This window comes from Elephas maximus, chromosome 3 (genome assembly GCF_024166365.1).
Source record: "Elephas maximus indicus isolate mEleMax1 chromosome 3, mEleMax1 primary haplotype, whole genome shotgun sequence".
Taxonomy (NCBI): domain Eukaryota; kingdom Metazoa; phylum Chordata; class Mammalia; order Proboscidea; family Elephantidae; genus Elephas; species Elephas maximus.
The window spans coordinates 202,125,095-202,143,392 of record NC_064821.1 but is presented as its reverse complement, the minus strand read 5'-3'; the positions used below and the strand labels follow the sequence as shown (position 1 = coordinate 202,143,392).

Genomic DNA, 18,298 nt, shown 5'->3' with positions numbered 1-18,298 from the left:
GAAATTACACCACAAGGAACTCACCCCACTGTGTTTATGGGTAAGGATGGCCCTTCTGTGTGAAATATCCTGGAGAGATGGGAGGAACTTGTTGGAAGCCTCAATGGCTGGTTAAGCCCGTGATGCTTTGTACGGTGAGCAATGTATCACAGTCACCCACCAAAGAGGACCAGATCTCCTAACTCCTGGCGGCCTCTATAACCTGCACCTTCCCATCTCTGCCACTCTGGTCCACCTCCTGCAGCAGCTCACAGTTAGTGGCCAGGTAAAACAAATTCACTGCATATCAATGAACCCACTTATCCTGGGTGGTGCGGCTCTAGGACCTCTGTGGTTGGGATGGGGTTGCAAGCCCAACACATGCTGCCAAGCCCTGAATTCTCTCTCTGAAAACATACAGAGCTGATTAGGCTCACTTGATGTCTTTCCCCCACTCCCACCAGCTACTGCCAAGTACCACCCTTCTTCCCCAGCCCCTTGAGTCACGGCTCTGTGTCCAGGAAATCTATCCAATCAGAACTCAGGATTTCTTGGGGTAGTCATCTTCACCTTCCATATTTGGCAGCTGTGGATTCTGACCACTGACTGGATGCTGTGATGTCCTCATCTGGAATGTGGCCTCCTGACATACCCAGAGGATAGCGGCATACGGCTGGGGCAAGAGAAACCAAAGAGAAAAGAGAGGGAACACTTTTATTTTTATTTCTAGAGTAATATCACTGATTATTGGATGGGGAAGAAGAAGACGTAAATCTTACTACGTCCCTCTATGACCCCAGTTTTATCACTCTGACTTTATCAGGTTTTTCTTCCTGGCCCTGCCTCCAAACTTACTACCATTCAGGCCTCCAAGCCCTGACCCTCAATCAAACCCGTCTTTCGGTCCAAGCTCTGACAAGTAATGTAATATAACTTCTGTCAATTTCCCAATGGTGGTGAGTCATCCTCATAATCACCAGACACTCCCTATGATCCACAACACTCTTTTTGTCTAGGTAGCTGATTGCGTGAAACTATGAAACAAAGCCAAAAAATTCTCCCTTCTGTGAAGAGATTGAACACACAGCTTTGTCCCCCATTAGCACCATGTTCTAGTCCCTGATTTAAAACAATAACTTCACGCAGGGACTTCTACTTCCAACCAAGATTGAGTAACAGGGACCAGATTTAACCTCCTTTGTGAAAACAACAAAAAATGGACAAATATATGAAAAAAAGGGGAGGAGGCTTCGAAGTAATAAACACCAGACAACAAAGGACAGTGATCCCTGAGAGACAGAAAACAAAGAAAATTTGCCATACACTTGCACAAATTTATTGCCTTGAGAGAGTGCCCAGGCCACAGCACAGTGAGACAGAATCTGGAAGATTCTCTAAGTTGAAGAGACAAAGATATGAATCTGGAGAGGCCTAGAGGCTAGAGTTCTCAGGATATAGAGTGGCCAGATAAAATACAGGATACCTAGTTAGATTTGAATTTGAGATCTAAAAAATGAATCATTTTTAGTATCTATTTTTTTTTTATCACATAAAATAAAAAATATTACCAGGCACGTAAAGGAGCGAAAAACAGAACCCGTAATGAGGAGGAAAAAAAAAAAAAATCAATCAACTGAAACTAATTCAGAACTAATATAGAAGTTAGAATTAGGAGAGAACATTAAAATAGTTATTATAACTGTATTAAACCAATCAAACCCAGTGCTGTCGAGTCAATTCTGACTCATAGCGACCCTATAGGACAGAGTAGAACTGCCCCATAGAGTTTCCATGGAGCACCTGGCAGATTCGAACTGCCGACCCTTTGGTTAGCAGCCGTAGCACTTGACCACTATGCCACCAGGGTTTCCATAACTGTATTATAGGTGTTCAAAAAGGTAAGGAGAGCTGTGGAAGATAGAGAAAATACAAGGTATTCTCCACTAAAACAAGACAGAAAACTTACAAGTGGATTGATTTACTTCGGATTAAACATTAAAGAACAGATTAGTGAATTTGAAGATGGCACTAGAAAGTATTCAAAATTAAACAATGACAGAAAATCAATAAATAAACAAACAGATCATCACTAAGTTGTAGAACAGTCTCAAACATCCTAATGTATATGTAAATGGAGCCCCTGAAGGAGAGGAGGGAGAAGGACCAAAAAAAAAAAAAAAAAAAGCAACTTATGAAGAGATAGTAATGGAAAATTTTCAAATTTGACAAAAATTACAGTGAAAGCCAGAACTTGACAGACTGCTTTGTTTTTCTGGGTCTACACAAGTTTTCTGCCTTTGACACTGTGGCCAGATAAATGTTTTACCACTTTTCTATTGTGTGTTTTAGTGGAAAATAAGTGAATTTTCCTTCTCTGGCAGGTTTCTGCCTTACACAAGTTCCAGCTTTCATAGGTTTTACTGTATAAACCCAAGAAACTCAATGACTTGAAGCACAAGAAACAAAGAAAACTATACCGTACCATATCATAATCCAATTTCTTAAAATCAGTGATAAAGAGAAAATTTTAAAAGTAGTCAGAGAAAAAAGACACATTATGAACAGAGGACAAAAGAAGGACAGCAAGTTCCCCATTGAAAACAATGCAATGCAGAAAACAGGAGTAAAATATACAAAGCAATATATTTAATTTGCTTTACATTAAAAAAAAAGATCAATCTAGAATTCTATACCAAGCAAAAATATATTTTAAAAACTAAGATGAAATGAACACATTTTTATACAAGCAAAAAGTGAAAGAATTTATCAATAGTAGATCCATACTGTGTAAAATGTTAAAGAATGGCTTTCAAGCAGAAGGGAAATGATGCTAGATGGAAAACTGTATCTGCACAAAGGAAAAAAGAATATTGAAGTGATAATTACCTGACTATATCTTTTCATGTTATTTATATCTTGTGGATTATTTAAATAAAAATAACAAGAGTGTAAAATCTCCAAATACTTGAAAACTAAACAACATTCTTCTAAATATCCCACGAGTCAAAGAAGAAATCGAAAGGAAATTTAGAAAGTATTTTGTACCGCAAAGTAAAAAAAAAAAATCATATCAAAATTTCTGGAAAACACTTGAGAAATGCCTAGGGGGGAAATTATCACACTAAATGCCTATATCAGATAAAAATGAAAGGTCTAAAACAATGACCTCAGCTTTTACTTTAAGAAGTTGGAAAATATAAAGTAAATTAAATACAAAGTAATCTGATGAAAAAAATAATAAAGATCATAGTGGAAATCTATGAAATGGAAAACAGAGAAATTAAATAAAAGCTGTTTCTTTAAGAAGACTAAAAAAATTGCTAAACCTCTAGCCAGGCTGATCAGGAAAAAAAAAGGACACAAATTACCAACATCAGAAATGAGAGAAATTACTTCATTACAGATAGTTTAGACATCAAAACAATAACAAGGGAAAATAATAAATAATTTTACACCAACAACTTTGACAACTTAGATGAAATAGTCAAATTTCTTGAGAGACATGAACTACCAAAGCTCACTCTTGAAAAAATAGTTAATCAGAATATCCCATATCTATTAAATTAAATTTATAGCTAACAATGTTCCCACAAAGAAAACCCCAGGCCCATATAGCTTTACTGGTGAATTCTACCAAATATCTTATAAAGAAATAATACCAATTCCTTATAAACTCTTCCAGAAAATTGAAGGGAGGGGATACTTCCCAACTCTTTCTTTGAGGTCAGAATTATCCTGATACAAAAACCAGACAGGGATATTACAACAAAACTACAGACCAATATCCCTCTTGAATATCAAACCAAAAATTTCCAGTGCCGTTGAGTCTGTTCCGACTCATAGCGACCCTAGGGGACAGAGTAGAACTGCCCCATAGAGTTTCCAAGGAGCGCCTGGTGGATTCCAACTGCCGACCCTTTGGTTAGTAGCCGTAGCACTTAACCAGTACGTTACCAGGGTTTCCCCTAATGAACATAGATGCAAAAATTCTAAAACAATTTTTAGCAAATTGAATAAAAATACATATCACGGAATGTATTCTAGGTATGCAAGATTGGTTTAACATTCAGGAATCAATCATTCACCATATAAACAAACTAAAAAAGTAAAAGTATATGATCATTTCAATAGACAGAAAAACCATTTGACAAAATCCAACATCTTTTCCTGATAAACCATGAATAGAAAAATTTCCTCAACCTACAGCTAATATCATACTTAATGGTAAAAGACTGAATGCTTTTCCCTTAAGATCAAGAACAAGACAAGGATGTTTGCCCTCAATACATCTAGTCAACATTATACTGGAATTTCTAGATAGGACAATAAGGCAAGAGAAGAAATAAAAACCACCCAGATAGGGGAAAAGGAGTAAAATTGTCTCTAATAGCAGATGACATGATCAGTTATGTAAAAAATCAGATGGAATCTGAAAAAAAAAAAGCTACTACTAGAATAAGTGACTTTGGTAATAAATACACAAACATGCAAAGAACAGTTATATTTCTATATACTGGCAATGAACAATCAAAAGTTACAATAGCATCAGAATTAACGAGATGCTAAGTGATAAATCTGACAAAAAGCGAAAGACCTGTGCGCTGAAGAAGATATACATACCACTGTTGAGAGAAGTTAAAGGTCTAAATCAGTGGAGAGATAACAGTGTCCAGGAGTCAAAAGATTAAATCCTGTTTAAATGTTCATTCTACCCAATCAAGCTCTCAGAAGGCTTTTTTCTAGAAATAAACAACCTATTCTAAAATTCATCTGGAAATACAAAGGTCCCAGAATAGCCAAAACAACTTTGGAAAGTTATGGGTTGAGTTGTGTCCCCCAAAATCTGTGTTGTAAATCCTAACCCCTATACCTGTGGTTTGCTATGAGTCGGATTCAACTGGAAGGCAACTTTTTTTTTTTTTTATACCTGTGGTTATAATCCCATTTTGGAATGGGGTGTCTTTTTTAAGTTAATGAAGCACTATTTTTGTAGGATGTGTCTTAAATCTCTTTCGAGACATAAAAGAGCAGATTAAGCAAGTAAGCACAAATAGAGGGGCCGGTACAAGCCACGTGATCGCCAAGGAACCTAGGAGCAGAAGCTGAAAGGAGACAAGGACCTTCCCCCGAGCAGACAGAGAGAGGGCCTTCACCTACAGCAAGTGACCTGAATTCAGACTTCTAGCCTCCTAAACTGAAAAAATAAATTTCTGTTCGTTAAAGCCACCCACTTATAATATTTCAGTTATAGCAGCACTAGGAAACCAAGACGTGAGAGGACTAACATCAGATTTTATAAAGCTACAGTAATCAAGACAGTGTGGTATTGGTGTAAAAAATAGACAAATATGTAAGTGGAACAAAGTCCAGAAATAGACCCTCACATATGTGGACAATGGATTTTTGACAAAGGTGAAAAGGCAATTCATTGGAAGAAGGCCATTATTTTTAACAAATGATGCTGGAATGAACTTTGATCATACGTTAAAAACACAGAAATTAACTCAAAATAGATCGTAGACCTAAATGTAAATACTAAAAATCTTCTAGAATAAAACATAAGAGAAAATCATTGTGGCCTGGGGTTAGGCAAATATTTCTTAGATATGGCATCAAAAGCATGATCCCTAAAAAAATCAACTTGATGAATTTACTTCACAAATATTTAAAACTTCTGCTCTCTGAAAGACTGTTAAGAACATGAAAAGACAAGCCACAGATTACAGGAAAGTATTTGAAAATCGTATTTCTAGTAAGGACTTGATTCAAGACCCCTCAAAACTCAATAGCAAGAAAAAGACAACTGCATAAAAAATGAACAAGGACTTGAACAGACACTTAACCAAATAAGATATTAAAAAAAAAAAAAACCCAGTGCTGTCCAGTCGATTCCGACTCATAGGGACCCTATAGGACAGAGTAGAACTGCCCCATAGAGTTTCCAAGGAGCACCTGGCGGATTTGAGCTGCCGACCCTTTGGTTAGCAGCTGTAGCACTTAACCACCACGCCACCAGGATTTCCAAATAAGATATACAGACAGTAAATTATCAGTTTCATTAGTCATTGTTGTCGTTGGGTGCCGTCAAGCTGATTCCGACTCATACAGACCCTAAGTACAACAGAACAAAACAGTGTCCTATCCTGTGCTATCCTCACAATTGTTGCTACGTTGGAGCCCATTGTTGCTGCCACTGTGTCAATCCATCTCATTGAGGGTCTTTCTCTTTTTCACTGACCCTCTACTTTACCAAGCATAATGTCTTTTTCCAGGGACTGGTCCCTTCTGATAACATGTCCAAAGTACATGAGACAAAGTCTTGCCATCCTCACTTCTAAGGGGCGTTTTGACTGCACTTCTTTCAAGACAGATTTGTTCATTCTTATGGCAGTCCAGGGTATATTCAATATTCTTCACCAACATCATAATTCAAATGCATCAATTCTTTTTCAGTCTTCCTTAGTCATTAAACCAAAAACCAAGCCTGTTGCCATCAAGTTGATTCCGACTCATAGCGACCCTATAGGACAGAGTAGAACTGCCCCATAGGGTTTCCAAGGAGTGGCTGGTAGATTTGAACTGCTGACTTTTTGGTTAGTAGCCAAGCCCTTAAGCACTGCACCACCAGGGCTCCATTAGTCATCTAAAAAATAAATAAATAAATAACCAAACCCATTGCCGTCGAGTCAATTCCGACTCATAGCAACCCTATAGGGCAGAGTAGAACTTCCCCAGAGAATTTCAAGGAGCACGTGGTGAATTCAAACTGCCGACCTTTTGGTTAGCATCTGTAGCTCCTAATCACTATGCCGCCAGAGCTTCCAGAAAAATCAAGCTCGGTGCCGTTGAGTCAATTCCAACTCATAGTGGCCCTGTAGGACAGAGTAGAACTGCCCTACAGGATTTCCCCGGAGCGGCTGGTGGATTCAAAAGGCCAACCTTTTTGCTAGCAGCTGTACCTCTTAACTACTTTGCCACCAGGGCTCAAGAAACCAAACTTGTTGCCATTGAGTTGATCCCAATTAGTCACTGGGGGATGCAAATCAAAACTGCAAGGAGGTACCAATACAAACCCATTAACCCACCACCCACGGCCATCAACAAACCCATTAGAATGGCTAAAATTAAAAATACTGTGCATACCAAGTATTGGTGAAGATGTGGAGGAACTGAAGTGCTCATACACTGCTGTTTGGAATGTAAAATGGTACAACTACTTTGAAAAACATTTTGGGAGTTTCTTAAAAAAAGTTAAACTGACGCCTACCATATCATGCTGCCATTCTACTCCTAAGTATTTACCTATACGAAATAAAAGTGGATGTCCATACAAAGACTTATATATGAGTATTCATTCACAGTAGCTTAAATTCTAATACAGCCACACACCCATTGCCTGCAAGTCTATTCCAACTCATAGCAACCTTATAGGACAGAGTAGAACTGCCCCATAGGGTTTCCAAGGAGCAGCTGGTGGATACAAACTGCTGACCTTTTGGTTAGCAGCCAAGCTCTTAACCACTGGGCCACCAGGGCTCCTGATTTGTAACAGACAACCCAAATTTGAGAAATAACCCAACGTCCATCAACAATTAAATGGATACATCCATACAATGGAATACTACTCAGCAGGGCTGGAATTAGAGCGAGGGATGTGAAGGGCCTAGGGTGCTAAAGGAAGGAGGCACTCACCCTCAGGGTCAAGGAAATGCCGATGCAGCATTTGCACAATCCTGAGAGTGAGTGGCTCCTTGCATTTCGCACCATTTTCAACTCATTTGCCTCACCTTGTCTGGCCCCTGCTTCCCAGAAATAAATAGGAATGAACTATTGATATGGGTTGCAATATGAATGAATTTCGCCATAATTACGTAGAGTGCAAGAAGTCAGACAAAAAGCACATACCGTATGATTCCATTTATATACAATTCTAGAAAATGAAAACAAGTCAATCTGTAGTGACAGAAAACAGACCTGTGGTTTCCTGGGGGAGGGAGGGGTAGGCAGGAGGAATGACAAAGGGGTACAAGGAAACTTTTGGAAGGGATGGATATGTTCATTATCTTGATTATGGTGATGGTTTCACGGGTTTCTACATACGTCAGAACCTATTAAATTGTACACTTTAAATGTGTGCAGTTTACTGTATGTCAATTATACCTCAATAAAGTTGTCTTTTAAAAAGGGACTTCTAGGGCAGGATTATGTATGGAGATAGGAATGTGTGTTTTTTCACTGTATATCCCCCACCCCTTTTCAAAGCAGGTATCCAGGTTTTCAGGCTCCTTTACCTCATGGGAGGTTTATGTTTACAGGGCAGAAATAAGAAACTGCTTAAAGACAAATGGCTTCCTGAAATCCTGCCCCTGTTAAGGCACTGGAGGGTGGAGAAGAGGTAGCAGGGAGAAAGGTGAGACTTCCCTAAGCTTGGAAGGGGACAGAGGTAGACACATTGCAGTACTAACAGGTATGAAGCCCCAATTTCCTGAAAGTGTCCTGGAGAGGTGGCAAAGCATAGAAGGGAAAAGGGTTTCATCTGGGCACAGTACCCAAGCTTGGTACCATGCTTGGGTAAGGAGCACCATGGGCTTGGAAAATGAAGACATCCGTAGCAACCATGATGAACTGAAGAAGGCAAGAGGGCCCTTTGCCTATATCACACCAGATAAAGCCCCTGGATTCCTGTCTGACCCTAGAAAGGTAGATAAGGACTAGCTGACACCGCCAGAAACAGTATGATTCCACAAAATTATATGCAAGTAGCTTTGGAAAGAACCGTGGCCGTACACCCAACTGGAACATGTCTATATTCAGTCTCCCCTGCATTTTCCAAGTCAGATATGGATCAAGAACTGAACATGGGAATGTGTTATTACTTTGGCTGCTCTTATCAAATGTATAATTTCCTTATCTAAGTTTATAGGTTCCTCAGATAACCATTGTGCTTGAATCTTAGTTGCAAATCTGAACTGTTAGAGATTGAAGTGTCATATTTAAGCTCTTTTCGGTGCGAAATTGAAGAGAATGGTAAGGATGAAGAAATACTTATCCAGGATGCTGATGGGGCCAAAATTACCAATGGGCGAGGTCAATATACATTTCCAAAGTCACACATGGGGCTTGACCCTCTCTCCTACTTCATCCCTCCATGCAGCTGAAGCCGTAGCCTGAGTCAGGGCCTACTCTGGCCCCCTCCTTGACAATTATCCTCCACGGCGCTGTGTGCCAAGTGTTTTCATCCTTGGCACTATGGACTTTTAAAAGGTGAGGAGAGGCTTCTAGAGGCCTTCAACCTGGGCTGCGTGCCCTGATCCAGTTTACCAGAGCACTTGTATTTGCCCAGCTACTAATAAAATAGAACCTTGCTTTCCCTTAGTCATTGTTTTGCGTGTGTGCGTGTGTGTGTGTGTGTGTGTGTGTGTGTGTGTGTGTGTGTGTTTCTCCCTTGGGGATCGGAGAAGCCTTGCTAGGCAAGACAAGCATTCCTGGATCCTTTGGCTATAATTCATATCATAGTGCCCCAAATGCCATCTTGACCCTGAAAAACAGAGAACAGCAAAGTGCTGTTCTATTTCTTAACCTCATGCAATAACCCTATGTGACAGGCAGAGCATGTCCTATTATTCTCAAATTATATGGAGGAAGCCAATGGAAGTCCCACAGCTATTAAGTGGTAGGAGTTTGACTTAGGTCACATCTCTGAGTTCCAATCCAAAGCTTTTCCCAGTACACAAGATTGCCCCCAACTGCATTGGCCAAAAGAGCAAATTGATTCTCCCAAGGTGGCCCCGCTGCTGACAGAGCATTGCAGATCTTCCCTCACTTCTGAAACCAAAGCTTTGTTCATGAATCCAGTTCCATCTCTAACCCTACATCTACCTTTTTTGTGTATTGCTTTTCAAACCCATGTGTTGTTGTTTTTTTTTCTTTTTAATTCATGTATTCATTCATTTATTCAACAATGATACTGGAACACAGCAGTAAACAAGACAGTCTTGTTTGTCACAGAGTTTACATCCAAGTGTGGGTAAGCAGACAATAAGCAAATAAATCTCTAATATGCAGGGGTGGATTCACCAGTAAGCGAGGTACACACCACCTTACAGTACCTTGCTTATTGGGTAATCCATCCCTGATAATATGTGAGAAGACAGTAGGTGCTGTGAAGAAAAATAAAGTAAGTGACAGGGTTAAGTGCTCTTTTATGTAAAGAAATCAAGGAAGGCCTCCTGATAAGGTAACTTTTGAGCAGAAACCTGAGTAAAGGAAGACAGCAGCCATGTGACTTTGTGAGGGGAGGATGTTTTATGCAAAGGGAACAGGAAGTATAAAGCACCTGCGGAAAGAGAATGCTTGGTCGTTTGAGGGACGACAAACAGACCAGTTTAACTTTAGCTAACGTTAACATACCAGCGCTCCCCTTTAGCAATGTGGTGAACTTGTAAGCAACGAAAGCATTTCTAAGGGAGAATAGCACCAATTCCAATCAATTTCTCCTTCCTCTGATTTGACATTACTACTAATGTCTCCTTTATAGCATTAGGTACGTGCCAAAACCAAACCCACTGCCATTGAGTCAATTCCAATTTCATAGTGACCTACAGGACAGAGTAAAGCTGCCCCATAGGGATTCTAACACTGTAAATCTTTACAGAAGCAGACTGCTACATCTTTGTCCCAAGGAGTGACTGGTGGGTTCAAACTGCAGAACTTTTAGTTAGTAGCCGAGCTCTCAACCACTGGGCTACCAGGGTTCCTACTAGATACATACTATGTGATATATAACTATTTGTATGAGAGTCCTATCTCCTGTACAGATGACAAACTTTTTGGGAAAGGGGCTGTGTCTTATATTTGTCAATACATATCTGGTGAGAGAATAGGTGCTCAAAAACATTTATTGGAAAAAAAAAAAAAAGGTAAACCTTAGTGATAGTGATCGACGAGGAACAAGACCAAACTTGACTAAAATGTAGATTCCTTCCAAATACCCTTCCCCCAGTCTTCTCCATTTCAGCCAACTCCATTGTTCAAATTCCTAGACCCAAAACTCTTGAGGTCATCCTTGACTCCTCTCTCAGCCCACATCCCACATTAGCTAATAGCAAATCCTGTCAGCTACCCCTGAAACATATCCATATCCCACTATTTCTTCCCACTTATTCTACTACCCCAAAACCCTCATTGCCGTCCAGTTGATTCCAACTTATAGCGACGCTACAGAACAGAGTAGAACTACCCCATATGGTTTCCAAGGAGTGTCTGGTGGATTCAAACTGCAGATCTTTTGGTTAGTTGCCTAGCTCTTAACCACTGCACCACCAGGACTCCATTCTACTACCATTTTAGGTCACTTTACAGTCTTCTATCACCACTTCTCTTGCTCCATGTGTCTTTCAAAGTGTAAGTCAGATCATGTAACTCTTCTGTTCAAAGCCCTCCAGAAACTTTCCATCTCATTTGTAACAAAATTCAATATCCCTACATGGACTGCCAGAAAAATGAATAAATCTGTCTTGGAAGAAGCATAGCCAGAACGCTCATTAGAAGCAAAGATGGTGAGACTGTCTCACATACTTTAGATGTGTTATCAGGAAAGACCAGTCCCTGGAGGAGAACATCATGCTTGGTAGAGGAAAAGGCCAGTGAAAAAGAGGAAGACCCTCAACAAGATGGATTGACACAGTGGCTGCAGCAATGGGCTCAAGCATGACAATGATTATGAGGATGGTGCAGGACCGGGCAGCGTTTTAATCTGATGTACACAGGGTTGCTATGAATGAGAACCGACTCAAAGGTCTACAGGGCTGTACATGACTTGTCCCTGGTTGTCTTGGATCTTTATCCCACTGTCTCCTCTTCAGCCACAAAGGCCTCTTTGCTGTTCCTCAGACACACCAAGTCTGCTTTTTCTTCAGGGTCCTCGCATTTATTTTTTAGTAATTTAATCCAGTAATATAAGGATCTTCATAGGGTCAAGGAAAGAGAAGTAGAATACCATGTATCCTATTTTAAGATCTCTGAAATCTGGGTACATCTTACAATCAAATAGTGAATCATAGTTTAATTGGCAGTGTTTTTTCATTCTTAGAGGCGCATAAAGTAATGATGCATTTTAGAGTCAGTGGTTTCTTAAATTTGATGAAATACAGTAATAATAGTGTCCACCTAGAAGCGTTTATCAAGTGTCAGGCAACGTGATAAGTATTTTCACACAGATTATTTCATGTTTCCCACCAATCACCCATTTTACAGGTGAGTGCTTAAATAACTGCCCAAGGCCAAAAACAAAACAAACAAAACCTACTGCGGTCAGGGCAATTCCAAAGCGACCCCATAGGGTTTTCAAGGCTGTAAATCTCTACAGAAGTAGACTGCCTCCTCTTTCTCCCATGGAGCAGCCGGTGGTTCTAAACCACCAACCTTTCGGTTAGCAGTTGATCGCTTTAAACACTGTGCCACCAGGGCTCCTTGCTCAAGTCAATATGATGATTAAATACTAACTGAGGCTAGAAGCTGACTCCAAAGTGTGTTTCCCCACTAAGCTATACAACCTCTGAAGATCAGAAGACTTCCAATCCACACCTGGTTCTACCAATTCCACCATGTGGGATCTGAGCAGCCTCCTCACCCTCTCTGGGTCTCAGTTTCCTCATGTGGAAAGCAAGGGACCTGGATGAGATAGTTTCTAAAGCAATGGTTCCCAAAAGCCAAAATCTGTGCTTGAGAACTGCTTGCGAATCACCTGGGAGGGTTTTAAAATGGCTTCGTGAGCCCCACTCCTAGGGATTTTGCTTTCATACATCTGCATTGAACCAGGAACCTGCGTATGTAAAGCTCCACAGGTAATTCTGCCGTGCAGTCAGGCTTGGGAACCACTGTGCTCAGGCTCCTTCCAGCTCGCTCATGTAATGGTTCCCTGGGACCATGCCAAGCATCCAGAGCAATCGTGTTCACAGTCCCACTGGGCCGTCACTCCTGGTTATCTCTATTCACGGGGCCATGAATGTAAAGAGAACCATGGCTTCTAGGAATATCTGAAGTAAACCAGAAATGGAAAGGAGGGTTGTATAGGGCGAGTCATGATGCTATTGCAAAAATGCTTCCCCACGGAGGCACTGCTGATCCTGTGAACAGCAGGTGGGCAGTTTTGACACGGTTGCTTTTGCTATTACAGCTGCCTTTACCAAATGTTTCAGTCAGATTGTATCGCCTGGGCTCAGGAATCTTTTTTACTCTCTGTCTCCACTGAACCTATCAGGAACTTTCCCTATTTAGTAGATGAAGAAGATGAGCAAAAGAGATGTGAAGAAAAGAGAGAGAGAGACCCCACAGATCCCACGTACAATTCAATGGCAAAGAGTGCCAATTCCCTTCCTGAAGGCTCTTTGCTTTCCTTATCTTGATTGAATTTCATTGTGTTTGATCAGTGGTTAGATCAGCGGTGTGCCCCCAAGACCAGCAGCATCAGCATCACCTGAGAACTTGTTAGAAATGCAAATTCTCAGCCCCATCTACTGAATAAAAATCTCTGGGGGTGGGGCCCAGCAAAGTGTGCTTTAACCAGCCCTCCAGGTGAGTCTGATTTACACTCAAGTTTCAGAACTAGAGAAATGAGGTGATTACATGAGGCTTCAATTCTCCATGTAAAGAAAATGTTCAGTGTGACAGCCCACCCCCACCCCCTCCAACCCTTCCATCATCCAAAGGGTTTAAACCAGCTGTGTGTCTATAGCACAGGGGTAACAGCACTCGTGAGAATTCGAAGGACTCTTCTTTAAGTCAAGATGGTAGCTCTTAACCTCTCTGCCTGGAGACTGACATAGAATTCTTGGAGAGGAAATGTTCAAAAAGATCAATAGCGTTAGAGATAGATAGATGTGGTTGAGTCAGCTCCAACTCATGGCAATCTTATGAACGACAGAATGAAATGTTGCCCAGTCCTGCATCATCCTCATGATTGCCAGTATGTTTAAGTCCCTCATTGTGGCTATTGTGCCAATCCATCTCACCAAGGGTCTCCCTCAGCCTCACTGGCCTCCTACTTCACCAAACACAACATCCTCCTCCAGCAATTGATCCCTTCTGATCACATGTCCAAAGCAAGCAAGTTGGACAATGTTCTGTTGTGATCCATAGGTTTTAACTGGCTAACTTTTGGAAGTAGATCATCAAGCCTTTCTGTCTTAGTCTGGAAGCTCTGCGGAAACGTATCTGCCCTGGGTGACCCTGCTGGTATTTGAAGTACTGGTGACATACCTTCCAGTATCATAGCAACAAACAAGCAACCACAGTATGAAAAACTGACAGGTGAGTGGTGATCCCAAAAGATAGGTGACATGTTATTCCTGCCAGGAGGCAATCAAGGGGTGAGGCAGAGAAGCTTTTCAGAAACATCTAGTCCATCGGCAAGTCCTACCAATAGGGTCTACCAACAGTTACACCAGGTGGGATCTGAGCAACCTCCCTTCGAGTCTCAGTTTCCTCGTGTAGGTTAGATGTTTTCTACGGCCATGGCTCCCAAAAGTCAGTCCAGCCACTTGTCTTCTCCACTCCTCCCATGAAGGGCCCAGCCTCCACATCTAACATCTACTCTACTAACAGCCTTGCAGATCTTCTTCCTGGTTCCTTTATCATCCCTTCTCCACACAGCAAACCAAGTGAGCTTCCTAAAACCTAATACTGACCTGTTGCTCCCCACCTTAAGCCTTCTAATGGCTTTCCCATTCCATGAGTCCTGCATGATGGAACCTCAGCCTATCACTCCAGCTGCATCTTGGGCCACCTCTGTCTTTGCTCCCTATAGCCCAGCTCACTGGCCTTATTTCAGTTTCATAAACACACAAGTGCCTTCCAGCCTCAAAGTCTCTTGTATATGATGCTCCCTTTTCTGGGAATGCTTTTTCCTCCTTCACTTGCTAACTCCTGCTCAACGGAGACCTTGAGCTTTCAGCCTATCACTCTCTCAGGGAATTCCTCTGACCCCCTGGCCAAGTTAGGAATCTCTGTTATAGGCTCTTATAACACACTAGTTTCCCTTTATAATGGTTTCCACATTTGAAATCATTGTTTATTTTTTGTCTCCCCACTAAATAGCAGGACCACGTCTATCTTTCTCTTTGTTGTATCCCCAGTGTATAGCACTTACGGGGTGCTCAATTAATATCTGTTGAAAAGTGATAAGAATTTTCTTTTGTTCATTACCACAGGGCTTGAAAACAGAACTGGAAGAACTGGGAAGTTCTTCAAGAGTAGCCCCGAGAAAAATCATTAAAAAAAAAAAAAAAGATGCCAGTAAGTCAATTCCACCTCATGGCAATCCCATTCCAGCTCAGAGTAGAACTGCACTCCATAGGGTTTTCAATGGCTAATTTTTTGGATGTAGATCACCAGGTCTTTCTTCCAAGGCACCTCTGGGTAAATATGAACTACCAACCTTTCAGTAAGTAGCCAAGCACATTAACTGTTTGCGTTACCCAGGGAAATCAGGCAGTAAATAAATGAAGTTTCCTTATAAGTTGGAGTCATCACTTTATTGCAACCTATCTTTTTGTTCATGTATTTATTTAACAAATATTACTAAGTTCCTGCTATGTGATAGGCACTATTCTGGAGATACAGCCAGGAAAAAAAAAAAAAAAAAAAACAGAGATAAAATAATTTGTTTCATGGTCCTTACATTCTGATAAGGGAGACGGACAATAAACAGTAGATTTTTAAATAAAAAAATAGAGCACTAGCCCTGGTGGCACAGTGGTTAAGCACTTGGCTGCTAACCAAAATGTCAGTGGTTCAAACCCACCAGCTGCTCCATGGGAGAAAGATGTGGCAGTTTGCTTCCATAAAGATTACAGTCTTGGAAACCCAATAGGGCAGTTCTACTGTGTCCTATGGGGTCACTATGAATCAGAATCGACTCGACCTCAATGGGTTTGGGTTTTTCGGACTTTTTCACCCTGGTGGCACAATGGCTAAGCACTCAGATGCTAGACAAAAGGTAGGCAGTTTGAGCCCACCGACTCCTCTGTGGGAGAAAAGACCTAGCAATCTGCTTCTGTAAAGATCACGGACTAAGAAACTCTATGGGACAGTTCTACTCTGTCATATAGGGCCACTGTGAGCCGGAATCGACTTGAGGACACACAACAACATCACAATTTCAGGTAGTATGACAAAGCTATGGCAAATACTAAAGTGTGGTGTTGGGATAAAAGTGATGGTGGAGTTGAGAGCTCTTTTAGATAGTACCCTTCAGCACAGATTTTCTGTTTCACCTGTGTTTGTTTACCTCCTTAGTGAAACTGTAAGCTCTTTGAGAATAGGTATCATGTCAGATTCTTCCTCTCCCCTCAGCACCTGCCAACACACAGCACTCACGAGATGCTCAACACACGTTTGGCAAATAGATAAGTGGATGAAAGGGTAGAGAGCTGGCTAGATGGGTGGAAGGATGCATGGATGGATGAGTAGAGACTGTGAACTTCATTACATGTTGAACTCATAAGGGGCTGGTACTGTAATTGATTCATTTCTCCATCCCAGCACCTCACAAAGTGGCTGGCCATAGTAAGTACTCAGCACATGTTTGCAGAAAAAAAAAAAAAACAGCTTGCTCAGCTGTGCACTTCATCAGGCAGTGCGTACTCTGGTGAGAGCCAAGATCTGTCAGAGTGCACACCATTTTGTTCTTCAGAGTACTGAGTAGTAGGGGCTGCTGTTTCAAGGGCCTTTTCAACATTTGCAAAAGCAAAAGAGAAACCTTGGCAGCAATGCTGGTCAGTAGCCCCTGGATCTCTCTTCACTGAGCTACACTGGGGATCGATCCCAGCCTTTGGTGAGGAGAAGTCAGAGGACTGGAGAAACGGCAGCTGACGAGACTCCCGTTCTACGTCTTGTTAAGGTCAATGCTAAAGTAAGGGTCTGGGTTATATGCCTTACAACCATCTTTGGACAACGGGAGTGGGGTCAGAGGCCTAGAATTGGAACCAAGGAATGTAAATAAGGATGAGGATAGGGAACTCAGGGACAAGAACCAGCAAAGTAGCAATTGCCTCATTAAGAAATCAGGCAAAGCTTCCTGGTGAATCAGTATTCCAGGGGTCTCAGTAAAAGGGCACAGGAAAAATGGACAAGCTGATCTTGGATGGCCTTTCCCATTCTAGTAGGTCTTTGGAACCAGGATGGGCCTTGGTCCAGGGCAACCAACATGGCACTTCCCAGCAGTACCCGTGTGGTTTTCCTATTGAATATGCCTATTTTTGGTAAACTTTCTCTGTGGAAGGGAGCCCAGCCAATAGCAAAGACTCAGGACTGCCAAGTTGGCCCAAGTCCTTTAACGTCAGGCCCCCTTCTTTCTCCCCCAAGCCCACTTCTGTGTTCATCAGGTCCCATCAGTCTGTCTCTGAGCACCACACTATGAAATGTAAAGAAGCGTGAAAGGATAGGGACCTGTAAGTGTAGTGGGAGACCCTGCAGCACAGAAGTATCTCCTGATTTTGCCTGCTGAGTTGTTTGGGTGGTTTCCTGATGTTTCCGCTACCCACCAATCTCCTGGACAGAAAAGCCAATTCACTTTTCCAGTTTCCCAGAGTGGAAAACTACCAGTGCCGGCTGCTGCAGGCCCAGCCGGGTACTCAATTCCTCCCGAGCTCAGGCAAGGCCTGGCAGGCAGGCTGAGGAGGAGCAGCTGCCACCAGGCCCCAGCTTCCCAAGAATGACTTTTCACACTCTTCTGCCAAGTTGAGAGACTGAAAGGGCTGCTTGTTCCATGATGTTTACCACCTCACTACTAGCTCCAGACCACAGGCTCCCGTCAACGAGTGTCCTATATGCAGCTTCCAGGAAAACAGACACATGACACACGTGAGGCCACAGACACAGAGGTCTGACACCTGGGCCTCTCTGGGCACAGGGAAGACAAGACTGACTGGGAGTGTATTATTGGGGTCAACCAGGGGGCCTAGATAGTCTGTGGGCAGTGAACAAGATTATCTAGATTCTTTGAGCTCCTCAATAGCCTTTACTGTTTTGGGTAAAGGGACATCTGCAATCATAAAACTTTAGATCCAGGAAGGGACTTTAAGAAACCACTCCAATGGCTCCATGTTAAAAATGAGAACTTCTGAGTCCCCAGAAAGGGGCACTGACTTAGTCAATGACACACAGCTAGCTGGTGTAGCCAAGGACTGGATTTCAGGTCTCCTGATCCCTGGTTCCTCTGTCTTCTATACTAGGCTACCACAATCTAGTTCTCCCGGTTCCAGAAAAGACAAGGTGGTCCAATGAAAGAAGCTGTCACCTGGGCCTCTGATGGCTCACT

The 18,298-nt window shown here is 41.9% G+C and overlaps 1 protein-coding gene across 3 annotated transcripts in view; it reads right to left on the bottom strand.

The window, feature by feature from the left end:
• The window catches only part of DDR2 (discoidin domain receptor tyrosine kinase 2), a 238,348-nt gene that overhangs the window by 65,123 nt on the left and 154,927 nt on the right, over nt 1-18,298 (bottom strand). For all 3 annotated transcript variants that reach the window (XM_049881090.1, XM_049881089.1, XM_049881091.1), the window contains one exon: nt 550-652. In XM_049881090.1, the coding sequence (XP_049737047.1) occupies nt 550-652 (103 nt within the window). The remainder of the gene's footprint in view (nt 1-549; nt 653-18,298) is intronic.